Genomic DNA, 14,550 nt, shown 5'->3' on the forward strand with positions numbered 1-14,550 from the left:
AGGGAACCCTCCCTTCCCTACTTTGGCCATTTCTTTCTCCATCTTTGGAAAGGTGTTGTGTGTCTGTGATTAAAGACTCAACAAATGCTTGTATTGATTGAAGATAATGCAGGAATGCTTTTACGAAATACAGTACCAATCCTCATTAAGCTTGCACATGCCTGCATTTTCTAGAAGAGCTGCATACTTTCAGTTCCAATGAGAGGTATAGAAGAATGGGAATTCTGTGGTCTTCCAGTTGTTATTAAACTCCCCAATTCAATTCAGGGACGATGGCAGTTTCTGACCATTCACATAGAGACACCAAAGAAAAACAATTGCAGTGCTTGGTTGGGGTAGATGGCATAAATGATCATTGGGATGGGCAGTAGCAAATGAATGTGGGAAGGGGCACAAACACTGCCCTGACCTCCCAACAGGTAAGTTGCTTCTGCTTTTTGGGAGGGACAAGGTGCCCGTGAGGTTGGTGCGGTGCAAACACACCAGCTGAGCCAATATGGTGCTCCAGCTGATGTGTTTGTATGACACCACCTGCCCTACTGCCTTGTACCTTCCTCTCCTGGTAAGCAGCAGTGACTCACCTGCTGGGAGGTCAGGTAAACACCACCAACCCACTATGCTGACTGCTGCATGTTGCAATGTGGAACATTCCCTGTTCAGGATTCCAGTTGTTCCATTTCCAGGCTCCCCTGGTTTTCCTCCTCACAGTCTGGAAGTGTTCAGTAGCCCTTGAGCATGCTCAGACCTCATTGGACTGTTTTTGCCCCCCTTTAGGGTTTGTTCTAACAACAACAACAACAAAAGCAACAATATTTCTGCAAAGTTCAGGGCCCTCCCCACATTCCAGTTATCTTCCAGTTATGAGTGGGTGCTGCTGTTTTGACTACATGAACAATGGCACTCACTGCCTAAACATCAGAAATTAAGGGAATTATACCTTCAGACCTGGATGTGTATGTATGGTAGGGATCATACAACTAACCAACCCTGTGGATCTCACTCTGATACACAACCATGCCTGTCTATTCTTGCAGCCCAATTCTGCGCAGATCTATTTTCAAGCGGGACGCGGGTGGCGCTGTGGGTAAAAGCCTCAGTGCCTAGGGCTTGCCGATCGAAAGATCGGTGGTTTGAATCCCCGCGGCGGGGTGCGCTCCCGCTGCTCGGTCCCTGCTCCTGCCAACCTAGCAGTTCGAAAGCACCCCCGGGTGCAAGTAGATAAATAGGGACCGCTTACTGGCGGGAAGGTAAACGGCGTTCCGTGTGTTGCTCTGGCTCGCCAGATGCAGCTTTGTCACGCTGGCCTCGTGACCCGGAAGTGTCTCCGGACAGCGCTGGCCCCCGGCCTCTTGAGTGAGATGGGCGCACAACCCCAGAGTCTGTCAAGACTGGCCCGTACGGGCAGGGGTACCTTTACCTTTACCTTATTTTCAAGCAGTTCCCATTGTGTTCATTGTTATTTTCTCCCAAGCAAGGGTTCATCCACACTTCCCTTTGTCCCATGATTACTTCAGTTTCTCCCATGATTTCTAGACACAGGTCCAAGAGTATTTTCCTTTTGTCCAGCCACTTCACCCAGAAAAACTCACCGTTTAATGCAGAGAACCCGACTGATGTTTGTTCTAAGTAAACATGCATAGGGGTAATACAATGGATTTATAAATGTTGCTCTGTTGTTTGCCACACAAGGCTTTCTCACCCATTATAATGAGCATAGGTATACGCACTCTGTACACATGTCTAAGTGTGAAAGAGTGTAAGCTTGCAGATGTACAACTCAACTGTCACATGTGCAGGTGCGCAGACTGTATACCTATTGAACATTACGTGTGAATAACTGTACAAATGCACAGATCCAGTATTGTGTACACAGGTTGTACACTCGCTGAATGTAATGAATGAAAGGCCTGATCAGAGATCTGCATTCAATGATTTGATGACTGCTTTGGTGTGATTCTGATGGTTTAATGTTGATGCTCAAAATGTGTTGATCAGGCATCCCCAAACTCGGCCCTCCAGATGTTTTGGGACTACAACTCCCATCATCCCTAGCTAACAGGACCGGTTGTCAGGGGTGATGGGAAATGTAGTCCCAAAACATCTGGAGGGCCAAGTTTGGGGATGCCTGGTGTTGATGTGCAAAATCTTTGCAGCAGATATACATATATATGAGAGAGAAAGAGAGTGTTGGACGTAGCTCATGAGGCACTGACTTTTTGGCACAATCAGTATTCTGTTAATTCTTAGTGGTGATGTAGTCTGGGCCTTTGAGATTCCTCATTAAATCTTTTCTATCTCCCAACATTCCTTTGATGCATTGCCTCTTGTTTTTTTATTCATCTGTTTGATTTCTGGTGGTGCCTCATCTGTTTTTATGACTGTGGACTCTGGTAGAAAAAAGAAACAGATGATTAAAATCAACTAAAAGTGGGGTGTGGTGGTTATGCTTTCTACCTGTGGGCAGCACATAGAACCATAACATAATGCCGACAGTTTTGAAGAATGGTTGAAGTAGGGCTGACCCAAAACATCCCCTCTTGCCTCCAATTTGCCACACATTGGCAGGCGGAAAATGGGACGAGGAGGGATGTTTCATCAGCTTTCAAAGGCGAGGTGAGAGTTTGTGTAGATGGGTGTTGGCATGGCAGCAGAAGCTCTTTTTCTTCTTTTCACACTTTCAAAAAATCAAAGAATTGTAGAGTTGCAAAGGACCTTGAGGGTCATCTAGCACAGCCCCCTGCAATGCCGGAATCTCAACTAGATCATACAGGACTGATGACCATCCACCCTCTGCTTAAAAAACCTCCAGTGAAGGAGAGTCTATAACCTCCCGACGGAGTCCGTTTCACTGTCAAACAGCTCTCACTGTCAGAAAGTTCTTCCTGATGTTTAGTCGGAATCTCCTTTCTTGTATCTTGAAGCCATTGGTTGGAGTCCTACCCTCCAGAGCAGGGGGAAACAAGCTTGCTCCATCTTCCATGTGGCAGTTTTAAAGATATTTGAAGATGGCTATCACATTGGCACTCAATCTCCTCTTTTACCAGTCGAAACATACCCAACCCCCTCACCTGTTCCTCATAAGGCTTGGTTTTCGGATCCTTTATTATCTTGACCACCCTCTTCTGTACACGTTCCATCTTGTCCAGTAGCCTTCTTAAATTCATTCTGCACATACATTAAAAGTGCTGTGGTGGCAGAGACTTCTGGTCACTGGTCTCCATCCCCCCTCAAGTGCCTGTGCTAATGGTAATGCTTACTCTATCCTGAAATGAAGCCAACGGTTTCATCGCACACCCTCTTGAAATTGCATCTCCTCTTTGGAAATGATTTAATTTGGATTAAATGAGAATTAGCTTGACGGTGTGCATGGGCACATAGGGAACTGCCTTATACCACATCAGACCACTGGTCCATCTATCTCCGTACTGGTGTCCCTGACTGATGGCAGAGTTTCAAGATGGGGGGGGGGTCTTTTTTCAGCTCCAACTGGATATGCCAGGGATTGTGCCTGGGCCTTCATGTGAACAGGATGCTCTACCACTGAACTACGACCCTTCCTCTCTTTCTTTTTTGGAAATAATTTTTATTAAATTTACAAAATAAATTTCATATTTACCACATTTCAATTTCAAAATCAACCAAGGTTCTTCCAAATCTTAGGACTTCCCTCCTCCCCTCCGTGGGTCCTTTATATATCTAAATGAAGTGCATATTATAATTCTTCCGCATCATGGTCCTCCAAAATATCCAAAGTCTTTTGTAACATTGCAAGTTACTGAAAGCCTGCCAAAGAACTCAGATGATTACAGTGTTTTTTTTAAAATACAGTCTATATTTGTCCCATTCCCTTTTGAAGCTTTGATCCTCCTGAATTCTGATTTTCCCTGCCATCTCTACATATTCTAATAATTTCATCTGCCAGTCCACTTTTGTCGGCTTTTTCTCCTCTTTCCACTGCTGGGCAAGCAGCAGTCTTGCAGCTGTAGTTGCGTACATGAATATTCTCAAATATTTTGGTATATCTGCACCTATAATTCCTAGGAGAAAGGCTTCTGGTCTTTTATCAAATGCAAACATTTTTTTAAAGTTCATTATCTATCATTTCCCAGAATTCCTTTATCTTTTTACAATTCCACCACATATGATGAAAGGTACCCTCTTTTTCCTTACATTTCCAATGACCCTTCCTCAATGGACCTCAGCAACTGAACTTGAGTGAACTGAGAATACACAGCAGAGGGTCACCCACCCCCTCTTTCCCACAGCTACATACTGCACGGGGAAGATGGGTAGAGCTGCCCAAATCGTCTTTCAGGAGAACTTGCCCTCCGTTACTCAACTTTTCATTGGGAATTGTGCAAAACCTTCTGAGTTACTTTATGGTTTCTTTGTGTTTGTTTGTTTCTGCATTTTTAATTTCCAGATTGAAGGAACTTCATAAAAATCTATTGACAGATAGGGAAAACTTGGAACATGTGTCTTTAGAACATTCACAAGGCAATGTGAGGTTTGGCCACAAATTCAGCAGCTTTTGATATCAGCCTTCAGGCTGGCTTATACGCTGCTCTGCGCTGAATAATTCCAGGTTTGCCGCCATGTGTTCCTGACAGAGGACATGCAGATTTATGAAATGCTAGAATGGAAGGGAGGGGGGAGGAAAATGCATAGTAATTTTGATATCAGATCTAAGCTAAGAGAGAAAAGGCATTTGTACTCTTTTCAACTATTTTATGAAGTGTTAGGATTCTAAGCAATTGTTTGTTCTGTTTTAATTCAAGTTTAAGGCAAATGATGATGTCTTTTGAAAGTGTATGAAGAAAACAACCTGTCTGAGCCTCGCTTGAAGTTTTACAACTGCTTTTAGTATAGTTGGAAGGCAAAAGAGAAAAGAAATCTTTTCTTTTCTTTGTTTGCTACAGTGAGCTGGTGCTCAGAAAGCTGCTTGCCATTTAGTTCTGGTTGTTTTCTTTATGGCAAGACAAACTTAACCTTGAGTAAACATGCCTAGGATTGTTCTATCGTAGTAGCAGTAAATTACTATTATTATTATTATCCTCTTCTAGTGAGCTCGGGTGGTGAATTTCAACACGAATGAAGTCACAAATAGGCCACTGAGAGGAGTGAGGTATGGGAATGCTATCTCATAAGGAAGCTACCCCTCCTCTCCAAAAATCATGGCTTCTGGCCAGAAAAGAGAACAAAAAGGTGCTAATTTATTTGTATCCTTGCACACTTAGGCTGCATTCAGACATGGAACTGATTGCATTAGTCTGTCTGATTACCAGTGTCCCTGTTACACTGCAGTACCTGCAATGTTAAGGAACTGTGACTTTTTGATCAATATACTGCTATATCAATACTAAATTTCATTTGCCACCAGTGGGTGTGGTGTGAAAGAGTTTGTTTTTGATCAAAACGTATAGGGCATATATTTAGGTACAGGTAAACCATCAGTTTCTATGTGAATGGGATCTATGCAACATAGAACATATATTTATACTCCATAGACCTTTGTAGTTGCAAGCAAGTAGGAACACGAGTCATGATAATTCACACAACCATTACCTGTGATGAAAAATAATACTTTCCATATTCATTGCCATCTGAACTTGGTTGTGTGGAGTGCCCCTCCAGCCTCTCACTTCACTGGTGCTTGACATCTCTGCTGAGGGAATAAAGCGAATCACTAAAACTGGGATGGGGAACAAACCAAGCCTTATGAGGAATTGTTGAGGGAGTTGGGTATGTTTTGACTGGGAAAGGGGAGAGTGAGAGAAGATGTGATAAAGGTAAAGGTAAAGGTACCCCGACCGTTAGGTTCAGTTGCGGACGACTCTGGGGTTGCGGCATTCATCTTGCTCTATAGGCAGAGGGAGCCGGTGTTTGTCCACAGACAGCTTCCTGGTCATGTGGCCAGCATGACTAAGCCACTTCTGGCTAACCAGAGCAGCACACAGAAACTCCATTTACATTCCCACCTGAGGGGTACCTATTTATCTACTTGCACTTTGATGTGCTTTTGAACTGCTAGATGGGCAGGAGCTGGAACCGAACAACAAGAGCTCACCCTGTCGTGGGGATTTGAACTGCCTATCTTCTGATCGGCAAGCCCTAGGCTCTGTGGTTTAGACCACAGTGATGTGATAGCCATCTTCAAATATATTTACAATTGTCACATGGAAGATGGAGCAAGCTTGTTTTCTCCTGCTCTAGAGGGTAGGACTCGAACCAATGGCTTCAAGATACAAGAAAGGAGATTCTGACTAAACATCCTGAAAAACTTTCTGATAGTGAGAGCTGTTTGATAGCAGAATGGATTCCCTCAGGAGGTTGTAGACTAGGCTTCCTCAGCCTTGGCCCTCCATATGTTTTGAGGCTACAATTCCCATCATCCCTGACCACTGGTCCTGCTAGCTAGGGATCATGGGAGTTGTAGGCCAAAAACATCTGGAGGGCCAAGGTTGAGGAAACCTGTTGTAGACTCTCCTTCACTGGAGGTTTTTACGCAGAGGTTAGATGGCCATCAGTCCTGTATGATTTAGTTGAGATTCCGGCATTGATTCTATATTTTATGATATTATGATTCTGTTACCTGCAACTCCATCATTGGTTATGCTGACTGGGCTGATAGGAGTTGGAGTTCAACAACATCTGGAGGGCCACTGTTTCCCCATATCTGCAGCAAATGAATGTTGATGTATAAATAATAAGGTTTCTATGCCCTGCCTAGGATAAGGCTTCACTTAATTTTATGCAACGTTATCAAGCCAGTGGTTAACTTGGTTGGTTTGAATGTTGGTTAGATGCAATATATCTAAAGGGATCAAAGCTACAGAGCCTGGCTTTTATAAACACAGCCATAGCATCATAAAGCTGGAATGTCTCTTGAGAATTTCCTAATCCAGTCTCCAGATTAAGAATCCATAAAAATGTTACCCCTGGTTAATGTACATGCATATTCCTTGTAAAAATACTATAATCCCCCTAAGCCAGTATTAATTAATCAATCAGTTAAATCTTCTTATGCAGGGGGAGCCTCAGTAAGCAATTGTGTTTTGGGACAATTTTCAGTACCTGTTTACAGAATTGAAAGCCAAATAACCAATGGACTGCTGGAATTCAGCTAGAAAGATTTGTCTTCAGATTCCCACTCAGCCATGAATTTCACTGGATGGCATTGGGTTTGCTACTTTCTCTAGGCCTAGTCTACTCCACAGGGTTGCTCTGGAGATAACATGGGTTAAACTTTAAACTCTCGAGTTTGCCATGGGACCCAAGGTGATACCTCCTTTTGTTGTGAAAAAAGCTGGTTGTGATGAGCACTGGGTACAGAAAGGATTTTAGTTTGGTTATAGGATTTGCTGCCACCTGCTTTCTTCTAAGAGCTTAGAAATAACTGGCGGATGGGAGATAGGATAGGGGTGCAAGGAATTTTCACTTCTTGAATCAATATGCTAATAGAAACACAGTTATGCTTTGAAATTTGTCCTCCTTAGAATTTTGTGGTGCAGTTCTTTGGTTTTAAAAGGGGGGGGGTACAAAATGTGTATATTAGAGAAAAGTTCACACAAAAATGTGTATAGTAGGGGAAATAGCATACTGACATACAGTACATTGGAAAGAATTGCTTGTAAGCTGTGAACTATAGTCATAATCGTGTAAAAGTGGATATATTATGAGAATCATAGAATTGCAGAGTTATAGGGGCCACAAGGTTAATCTTATTCAACCCTCTGCAATGTAGGAAACTTTTGTCATTGCAGGGCTTGACCCCATGCCCCTGAGATTAAGGGGGTCTCATGCTTTACCTGTTGAGCTTCCTGTATGAAATGTGTGTGAAAGTATTCTCTTTATTACCAAAATGTCAAACTGACATGATAACGGGGCAAACAGAATTTAAGACTGGAAAAATGAGAAACTAGGAGAAACCAAAATCGACAGATATATCCAGCCTTAGGTTGTTGTTGTTGTTTAGTCGTTTAGTCGTGTCCGACTCTTCGTGACCCCATGGACCAGTTTTAAATAAATAAATATATTTATATATATTCAGAGTCCTGTTTAGCAAGTGTTGCTCATTTATTCAGTCATTCAGGAGCCAGGTGGTCAGAACATATATTGCGCCAGTTGTTCATGCTCACCAACCACAGGAGCTCTCCATGGTGTCAGATACAGGTCTTTCTGCCAGCATGGTGTAGTGGTTAAGAGCGGTGGACTCGTAATCTGGTGAACCAGGTTTGCTTCCCCGCTCCTCCACATGCAGCTGCTGGGTGACCTTGGGCCAGTCACACTTCTCTGAAGTCTCTCAGTCTCACTCACCTCACAGAGTGTTTGTTGTGGGGGAGGAAGAGAAAGGAGATTGTTAGCCGCTTTGAGACTGCTTCAGGGGAGTGAAAGGCGGGATATCAAATCCAAACTCCTCCTCTTCTTCTTCTTCTTCTTCTTCTTCTTCTTCTTCTTCTTCTTCTTCTTCTTTCTCAATCCTACCTGGATCGCAGCTGGGACCTTCTGCATGTGCTCTGCCACTGAGCTGAAAGTAGCTGATTCCAGCATGCATTTTTAACAGTGGGTTTTATTGTGGCATGTAGTTTGGTGCTTAATGTTGGCGAGTGACAAATGCGGGTGCACAGGCCAACCCAGGGTTTATGTAGCCAGAAAAAACCCTGAAACATCTTAAGTTGTGGCAGACTAGGGAAAGACCAAGAGAACCCTATCTTTCAAGTTCCAGTGATCTGACTTACTATTTCCCTTCAGTGTTCTTCAACTTTGGGTCCCCAGCCATTGTTGGACTACAGCTCCCATCATCCTCAGCCAGCTTAGCCAATGGTCCAAGATGTTGGGAGCTGTAGTCCAATGACATCTGGGGACCCAAGGCTGAAGAATACTGTCTACATGCAGGCAGCTTCTGGTTTTCCTATCTACTTGCATTTTTAAGAAAAAAGCAGCAGTGTCTTTATTCAGAATGTGCTCTGGATTCTGATGAGGAAATGCACCAATTTCTTGCCGGAAATCACCCCTTTCCTCCTGACTACATTTGGAGGGATTTTGCTCAGTGCAGTGCTGAGATAATCCATGACTTGCCCTCAGTTTCCAGCTAGTGAGAAAACCACGACAAAGCATGATAAAACTATCATTTTGGTAAGGGTGGTGAGCGGAAGGGTGGACTGCTGAATGAAATCCAACTTTTGATCAAACTGATAGCATGCTACATAACTTGTTTAAAGTTTCCTCTTTTTCACTGAGTAAATGTTTTCTGTATAAACTTCTTTCTGTGGTTTACCAAAGTTGGGTTCCTGGTTGTTGTAGCTGTGTCTCTTCTCAGCTCTTCTCAGTTTGATTTCTTCTGTGCCAGGTTTCTGTGCCAATGTGGTACCCTCTAAATGTTGGCTGGCATGGCCAATGGTCAAGGATGTTAGCTATCATTGCATCTGTTCAAAGGCAAATCTATGACTACTTGTCTTCCTCCTCGTTCACATTTTAGTGTTACTCTTCAGGTTAAGAAATTCTTATACAGTGGTACTTTGGTTCTCAAATGGCTTAGTTGTCAAACAAATCAGCTCCTGAGCGCTGCAAACCCGGAAGTAAGTGTTCCGGTTTGTGAACGTTTTTTGGAAACTGAACATCCAATGCGGCTTCCGCTTGAGTGCAGGAAGCTCCTGCAGCCAATTGGAAGCTGTGCCTTGGTTTTCAAATGGAGCCTTCATTGCATATTTTTAAAGGTAAAGGGTCCATTAGGTGCATATCTTTGGGCATCAGTAAAAACATTCCTCTTCTCCCAGGCATTTGGCTAATTAAACAATGTGTATGGGGTGGTGGTGGTGGTTATATGTTATGTATTTTTGTGTTTTTATACTGTAAACTGCCCTGTGATATTCTGATGAAGGGTGGTGTGTAAACTTAATTAATAAATAATAAATAAATTGTAGTCGTCATACAAAAGGGGGCACTGGTCATGCATGCTCCTTGCCCAACAATTTGTAAGAGTTGACTGTCTTGTGGTGGCGGCACAACCTGTGTTGTTGCCCAGGGCCAGGAGTGCAGCTTCCAAATCTGAGCGGTTCCGCAGTGTTGCACCCATATGGCAATTTGCTCATCTTAGGAGTGCCTTAGCCCCTCCCTGATCCTTTCTCTGTTCTCCCATGGAATGCTTCTGGTCTAAAAACTGCTGAAGTTTGCGGTGGAGGTAAATTTGTCTCTTTGACTTCACCTCTTTGAGGCACAGATTCCACACGACTCCTGCTTCATGGCACCCTGACAAATGTAAAGTTTGTGGTACATTATAAGACATCTTTCTCGTGGGGTCTAAGCAAAAATGCTTTAAAAGTGGTCTATGATAGTTTGGATTAAAGACCTTCCCCTTTAAAATAAGAGAGATTTCTTAAATCCAGGGGACCTTTGTCAGCCTTTTAGTACTCCTTCCTTCCTTCTTTCCATTGATCTTGCCTTAGACTTCCTCCCTCTTCCAGCCAACTCTGCCATATTAGTTTGGAGTATGCACAGTCATATCTTCCTAATCCCACATTTGATTTCATGATAACCTTCCTTCTGCTGCATCTGTTTCTGGAGAGAGAGAAAAAGAGAGATTAGTGGATTGGAGGGATACTGGCCTCCGCATTTATTGTGACTCTGACCAGTCTTATTTCATGAGATCCTAATTTCTGATAGCGCAAGCAAGGGAGCTCAGGGGCTGTTGGACCTATTGGACATTTGCTAATAGGCTTTGTACCACCAGAGATATTTTTTTGGGAGGGGTGACCCAAAATGATGTTTAATCCCTGAACATGCTCCTGAATACATCAGTTCAGTTTCTAAGAAGTGAGCAAATGCAATATTTTGGAAGGAGTGTGAATAACGTCTTTTTTCTCTTTGTTTTTCAGCTGAACCAGTCGACGTGCTCAAAGCATTAGAGTTTCACAATTCACCGGAAGGAATATCAAAAACAGCAGGAATTTGCATAAACAGAAGGAATTCCAAAGGATCAGATGTTGCCTACAGAGTTTCAAAAAACGCACAACTCAGTGCTCCAACCAAACAATTGTACCCAGGTGAGGGGAGCTGTTTGTGAGTTGCAATATTTATTTTTGGGCGAAGTTGATCTTTTATGTTTTTACAGGCTCTTGGCTTTGTCTTTAAGCTTATGACACCCCAAAGCTATGGTTATAATTTCATTTACCAACACTTCATTTCATCAACCAACACTTTAGAACAGGGGTGGGGAAATTCTTTTCAAACTGAGGACCACATTCTCTTCTGGACAGCTTTTCAGGGGCAACATATGAGTGGTGAATGGGGCCAAAGGCCAAAGTGAGCAGAGCGCCAAATGTGAATTTGACCTTCGTACTGTAGACTCATTCATCCCCTGTCCAGCCTCAATTCAGGAAAACAAGCAGCATTATCAGAGTTTAATGGCAGCTGCCTGACAAATGAAAGCACTCAAGGAGCATGCAGGTCTGATGTGTAGCCTGGGGAGAGTCCCAAAGGCCAGACAGAGGGGCTTGTGTGGCTACATTTTACCATGGAACAGTTCCCAACCCCTCCTTAGGAAGTACATTAAAGCATCACAGGAAGTGATGATATAGAAAGTTCATTTTCTTTCTGGTAAAGTTATCCAGGCACCACGACAAATTACGTTGTAGATTGCAGACAATTTAGAATCAAATAATGTGAATTAGAACCACCACCTATTCCCTTTGCAACAGAAGGCTTCTGGATTTTTTAATTAAATCATAGTTTCCCATTGTAATGGAACTGGAAAACTGGTTTAGCCTCTATTCTTAAGCACCAGTGATTTCATTGTGGCTTCCACTGGGGTAGAGATCTATAGGATTGTACTGTTTTCAGATTATAGACAGGATATGATGTCAGGAGTAAGGTACACATAGTTTCTCAGATGTTGAGCTTCAAGACCCATCTGCACCAGCCAGCATGGCCAGTGATCAGGGATGATGACAGCTGTAGTCCAGTAGTATATGGAGGGCCACAAAGGGTGCCATTGCCATTCTAAGAGAACAAGGGTGGTGTTCATGGTAAGTTCTGGCACCTCCTTTTCTAGAAAAGAAGAACGGGACATCCATATTTTCATCAGAGAAATGTTGGAGGGTATGGATAGGATGTCCCTATTTTCATCAGATGCAGGTGGCGCTGTGGTCTAAACACTGAGTCTTTGGGGCTTGCCAATCAGACGGCCAGTGGTTCAAATCCCTGGAACGGGGTGAGCTCTTGTTGCTGTGTCCTAGCTTCTGCCAACCTAGCAGTTCAAAAGCACGCTAGTGCAAGTAAATAAATAGGTACCACTGTGGCAGGAAGGTAAACAGTGTTTCTGTGTGCTCTGGCTTACATCACGGTGTCCTGTTGTGCCAGAAGTGGTTTGGTCTTGCTGGCCACATGACCTGGAAAGCTGTCTGTGGACAAACACCAGCTCCCTCGGCCTGAAGCGAGATGAACACCACAACCCCATAATTGCCTTTGACTGGACTTAAACATCCAGGGGTCCTTTACCTTTTTCCTATTTTCATCAGAGAAATGCTGGAGGGTATGCCTTAGTAGGGGATAAGCTTTTGTGACACAGAGGGTCACCTTGTCGGTGGTAACCAGACCAGAAAGTATATCTGCCTGAAGTACAGAGATAGTATTAACGTTTTGTATTTTTAAAGAAGGAACTGTGGTACCTCGGGTTACAAACGCTTCAGGTTACAGACTCCACTAACCCAGAAATATTACCTTAGGTTAAGAACTTTGCTTCCGGATGAGAACAGAAATCATGCTCCGGCGACGCGGCAGCAGCAGGAGGCCCCATTATCTAAAGTGGTGCTTCAGGTTAAGAACAGTTTCAGGTTAAGAACGGACCTCTGGGATGAATTAAGTACTTAACCCGAGGTACCACTATATTAGTCTTGAAATAAGGAGCAGTTGGCGAGCCTGAGGAGAAGAAAAATGAGATTGAACACGCTGGAATTTACAACTTAGTGGCTGCGGTCCTGCACGGTGGTTGCTACTGAAATCCCATTCATTCCAATGGGATTTAAGCAGTCAGCCTTCCTGGCCCTATGCGAGCGGAGTTTCTCTCTCAGTGTTGGCCACCTGACAACTGTCTCCTCCTGAGGAAGCAGCATCTCTCGGCCAGCCTGTGCAGCAGCTGCCCTTGAAAACGAGCTCTGAGTCACTCGGGAACAATGGCACTCTCTTCAGGGTCACTCTTCGACAGTATTAAAGAGCCTCCTTGCTTTATCAGGGTTTTCCTGCCACCTAATGCCCTAGCTAGAGAGCTTTTCTCTCTCTTTTTTGAGAAGAGGCTCGCTTACACAAATAAGAACTGATGGTAGAGCGGAGCTGTCACTCAGTCTTAAATCACAGTGACCTTGCCATTGAAAGCTCTTGAATGGTCATTGGACCGTTGCCTTTTAGAAGCTGTTAGCAGAGAATAAAATGCCCTCTGCCAAAGCCAGGGCTGGAGAGTGCAGAACAGACATTCCCTTGAGGGGAAATAAGTCTTGTGTTAACTTGCAGTTAGGCTGGTGGTGGTGCTTTTTATTTTTTCAGAACGGCACTGTAATATAGTTGGTAGGTTTGGCAGCGATATGGAAGCTGCTCATTTTGGTGTGTGTTTTTGTGTGTGTATGTGTTTTGGTTGCCAGAGTAAACACGTTCATTATGCTGTATGTTGGCAGTTACCTAAATTAAAATAGCCTTTGGCTCTGTCTTCCTCGCTCACCGCCCTTTCTTCTTTTGTGACATTTGTAGGATTTCTAGTGTTAGAACTAATCTGAGGAACTAACATTTCTGCCCCCCAGATGGCCTCAAGAGCTTTTCTCTCTGGGAATGCAGGTGAAGAAGTGGGGGGGGGGGGGGACCATTTGAACAGCCGAGAAAAAGAGAAAACACACACACACACACACACACACAGAGAGAGAGAGAGAGAGAGAGAGTTCTCCACTTGAACAAAAGAAGTGGAGAGAATGTGAATGTTTTAATGAACTGAGCACAAAACCGTCTGTGAACACCGCATTATCACTTTAAGGCTGTCAATGAGTTTACCTCCCCTGTTACCTGAACGAATTATTCTACCTTTAAAAACAATTATGTAACTGGAGAGCACTAAACTCCAGTGCAGGGTAGTCTTATGGCAGGCAGAATAATAGCTACAAGGAAGTGGAGGGCAAAATAATGTTAATACCCAAGGTAAACTAAATCATGACAAGCCATGGTTTATCGTTATGTGACTGAGCCCTACTCTTCCTCAGGTCTTGTGACTAACCCCTGTCCTTATCTGGTGTGGCCACGAGGAAGCGTTTGGAAGAGTTTTCTTCCTTTTAAAAAAAAAATTAACTGTTACTTGTCATGTCACCCAAACCTGACAAAGCCTTGGTTTGTGCATAATGTTAAACCATATATATATATATATATATATATATATATATATATATATATATATGCATATATATGGCTTAATGCCTGTCACTCTCCTCCCCTGCTGCTGTCTTTGTCATGCTGTGAAGAAACAAACCAAAGGTGAGCGCTTGTGGTCTGTTTCTTTCCACATTTGTTCCTGGCTTA

At 43.4% G+C, this 14,550-nt stretch overlaps 1 protein-coding gene across 4 annotated transcripts in view; it reads left to right on the plus strand.

Annotated features, from left to right (window-relative positions):
• COL11A1 (collagen type XI alpha 1 chain) overlaps positions 1–14,550 on the plus strand; it is a 257,133-nt gene that overhangs the window by 21,391 nt on the left and 221,192 nt on the right. For all 4 annotated transcript variants that reach the window (XM_077928425.1, XM_077928428.1, XM_077928426.1 and 1 more), the window contains exon 2: positions 10,875–11,042. In XM_077928425.1, coding sequence (XP_077784551.1) covers positions 10,875–11,042 — 168 coding nt within the window. The remainder of the gene's footprint in view (positions 1–10,874; positions 11,043–14,550) is intronic.

The sequence above is a fragment of the Podarcis muralis genome, chromosome 5 (assembly GCF_964188315.1).
Source record: "Podarcis muralis chromosome 5, rPodMur119.hap1.1, whole genome shotgun sequence".
Taxonomy (NCBI): Eukaryota; Metazoa; Chordata; class Lepidosauria; order Squamata; family Lacertidae; genus Podarcis; species Podarcis muralis.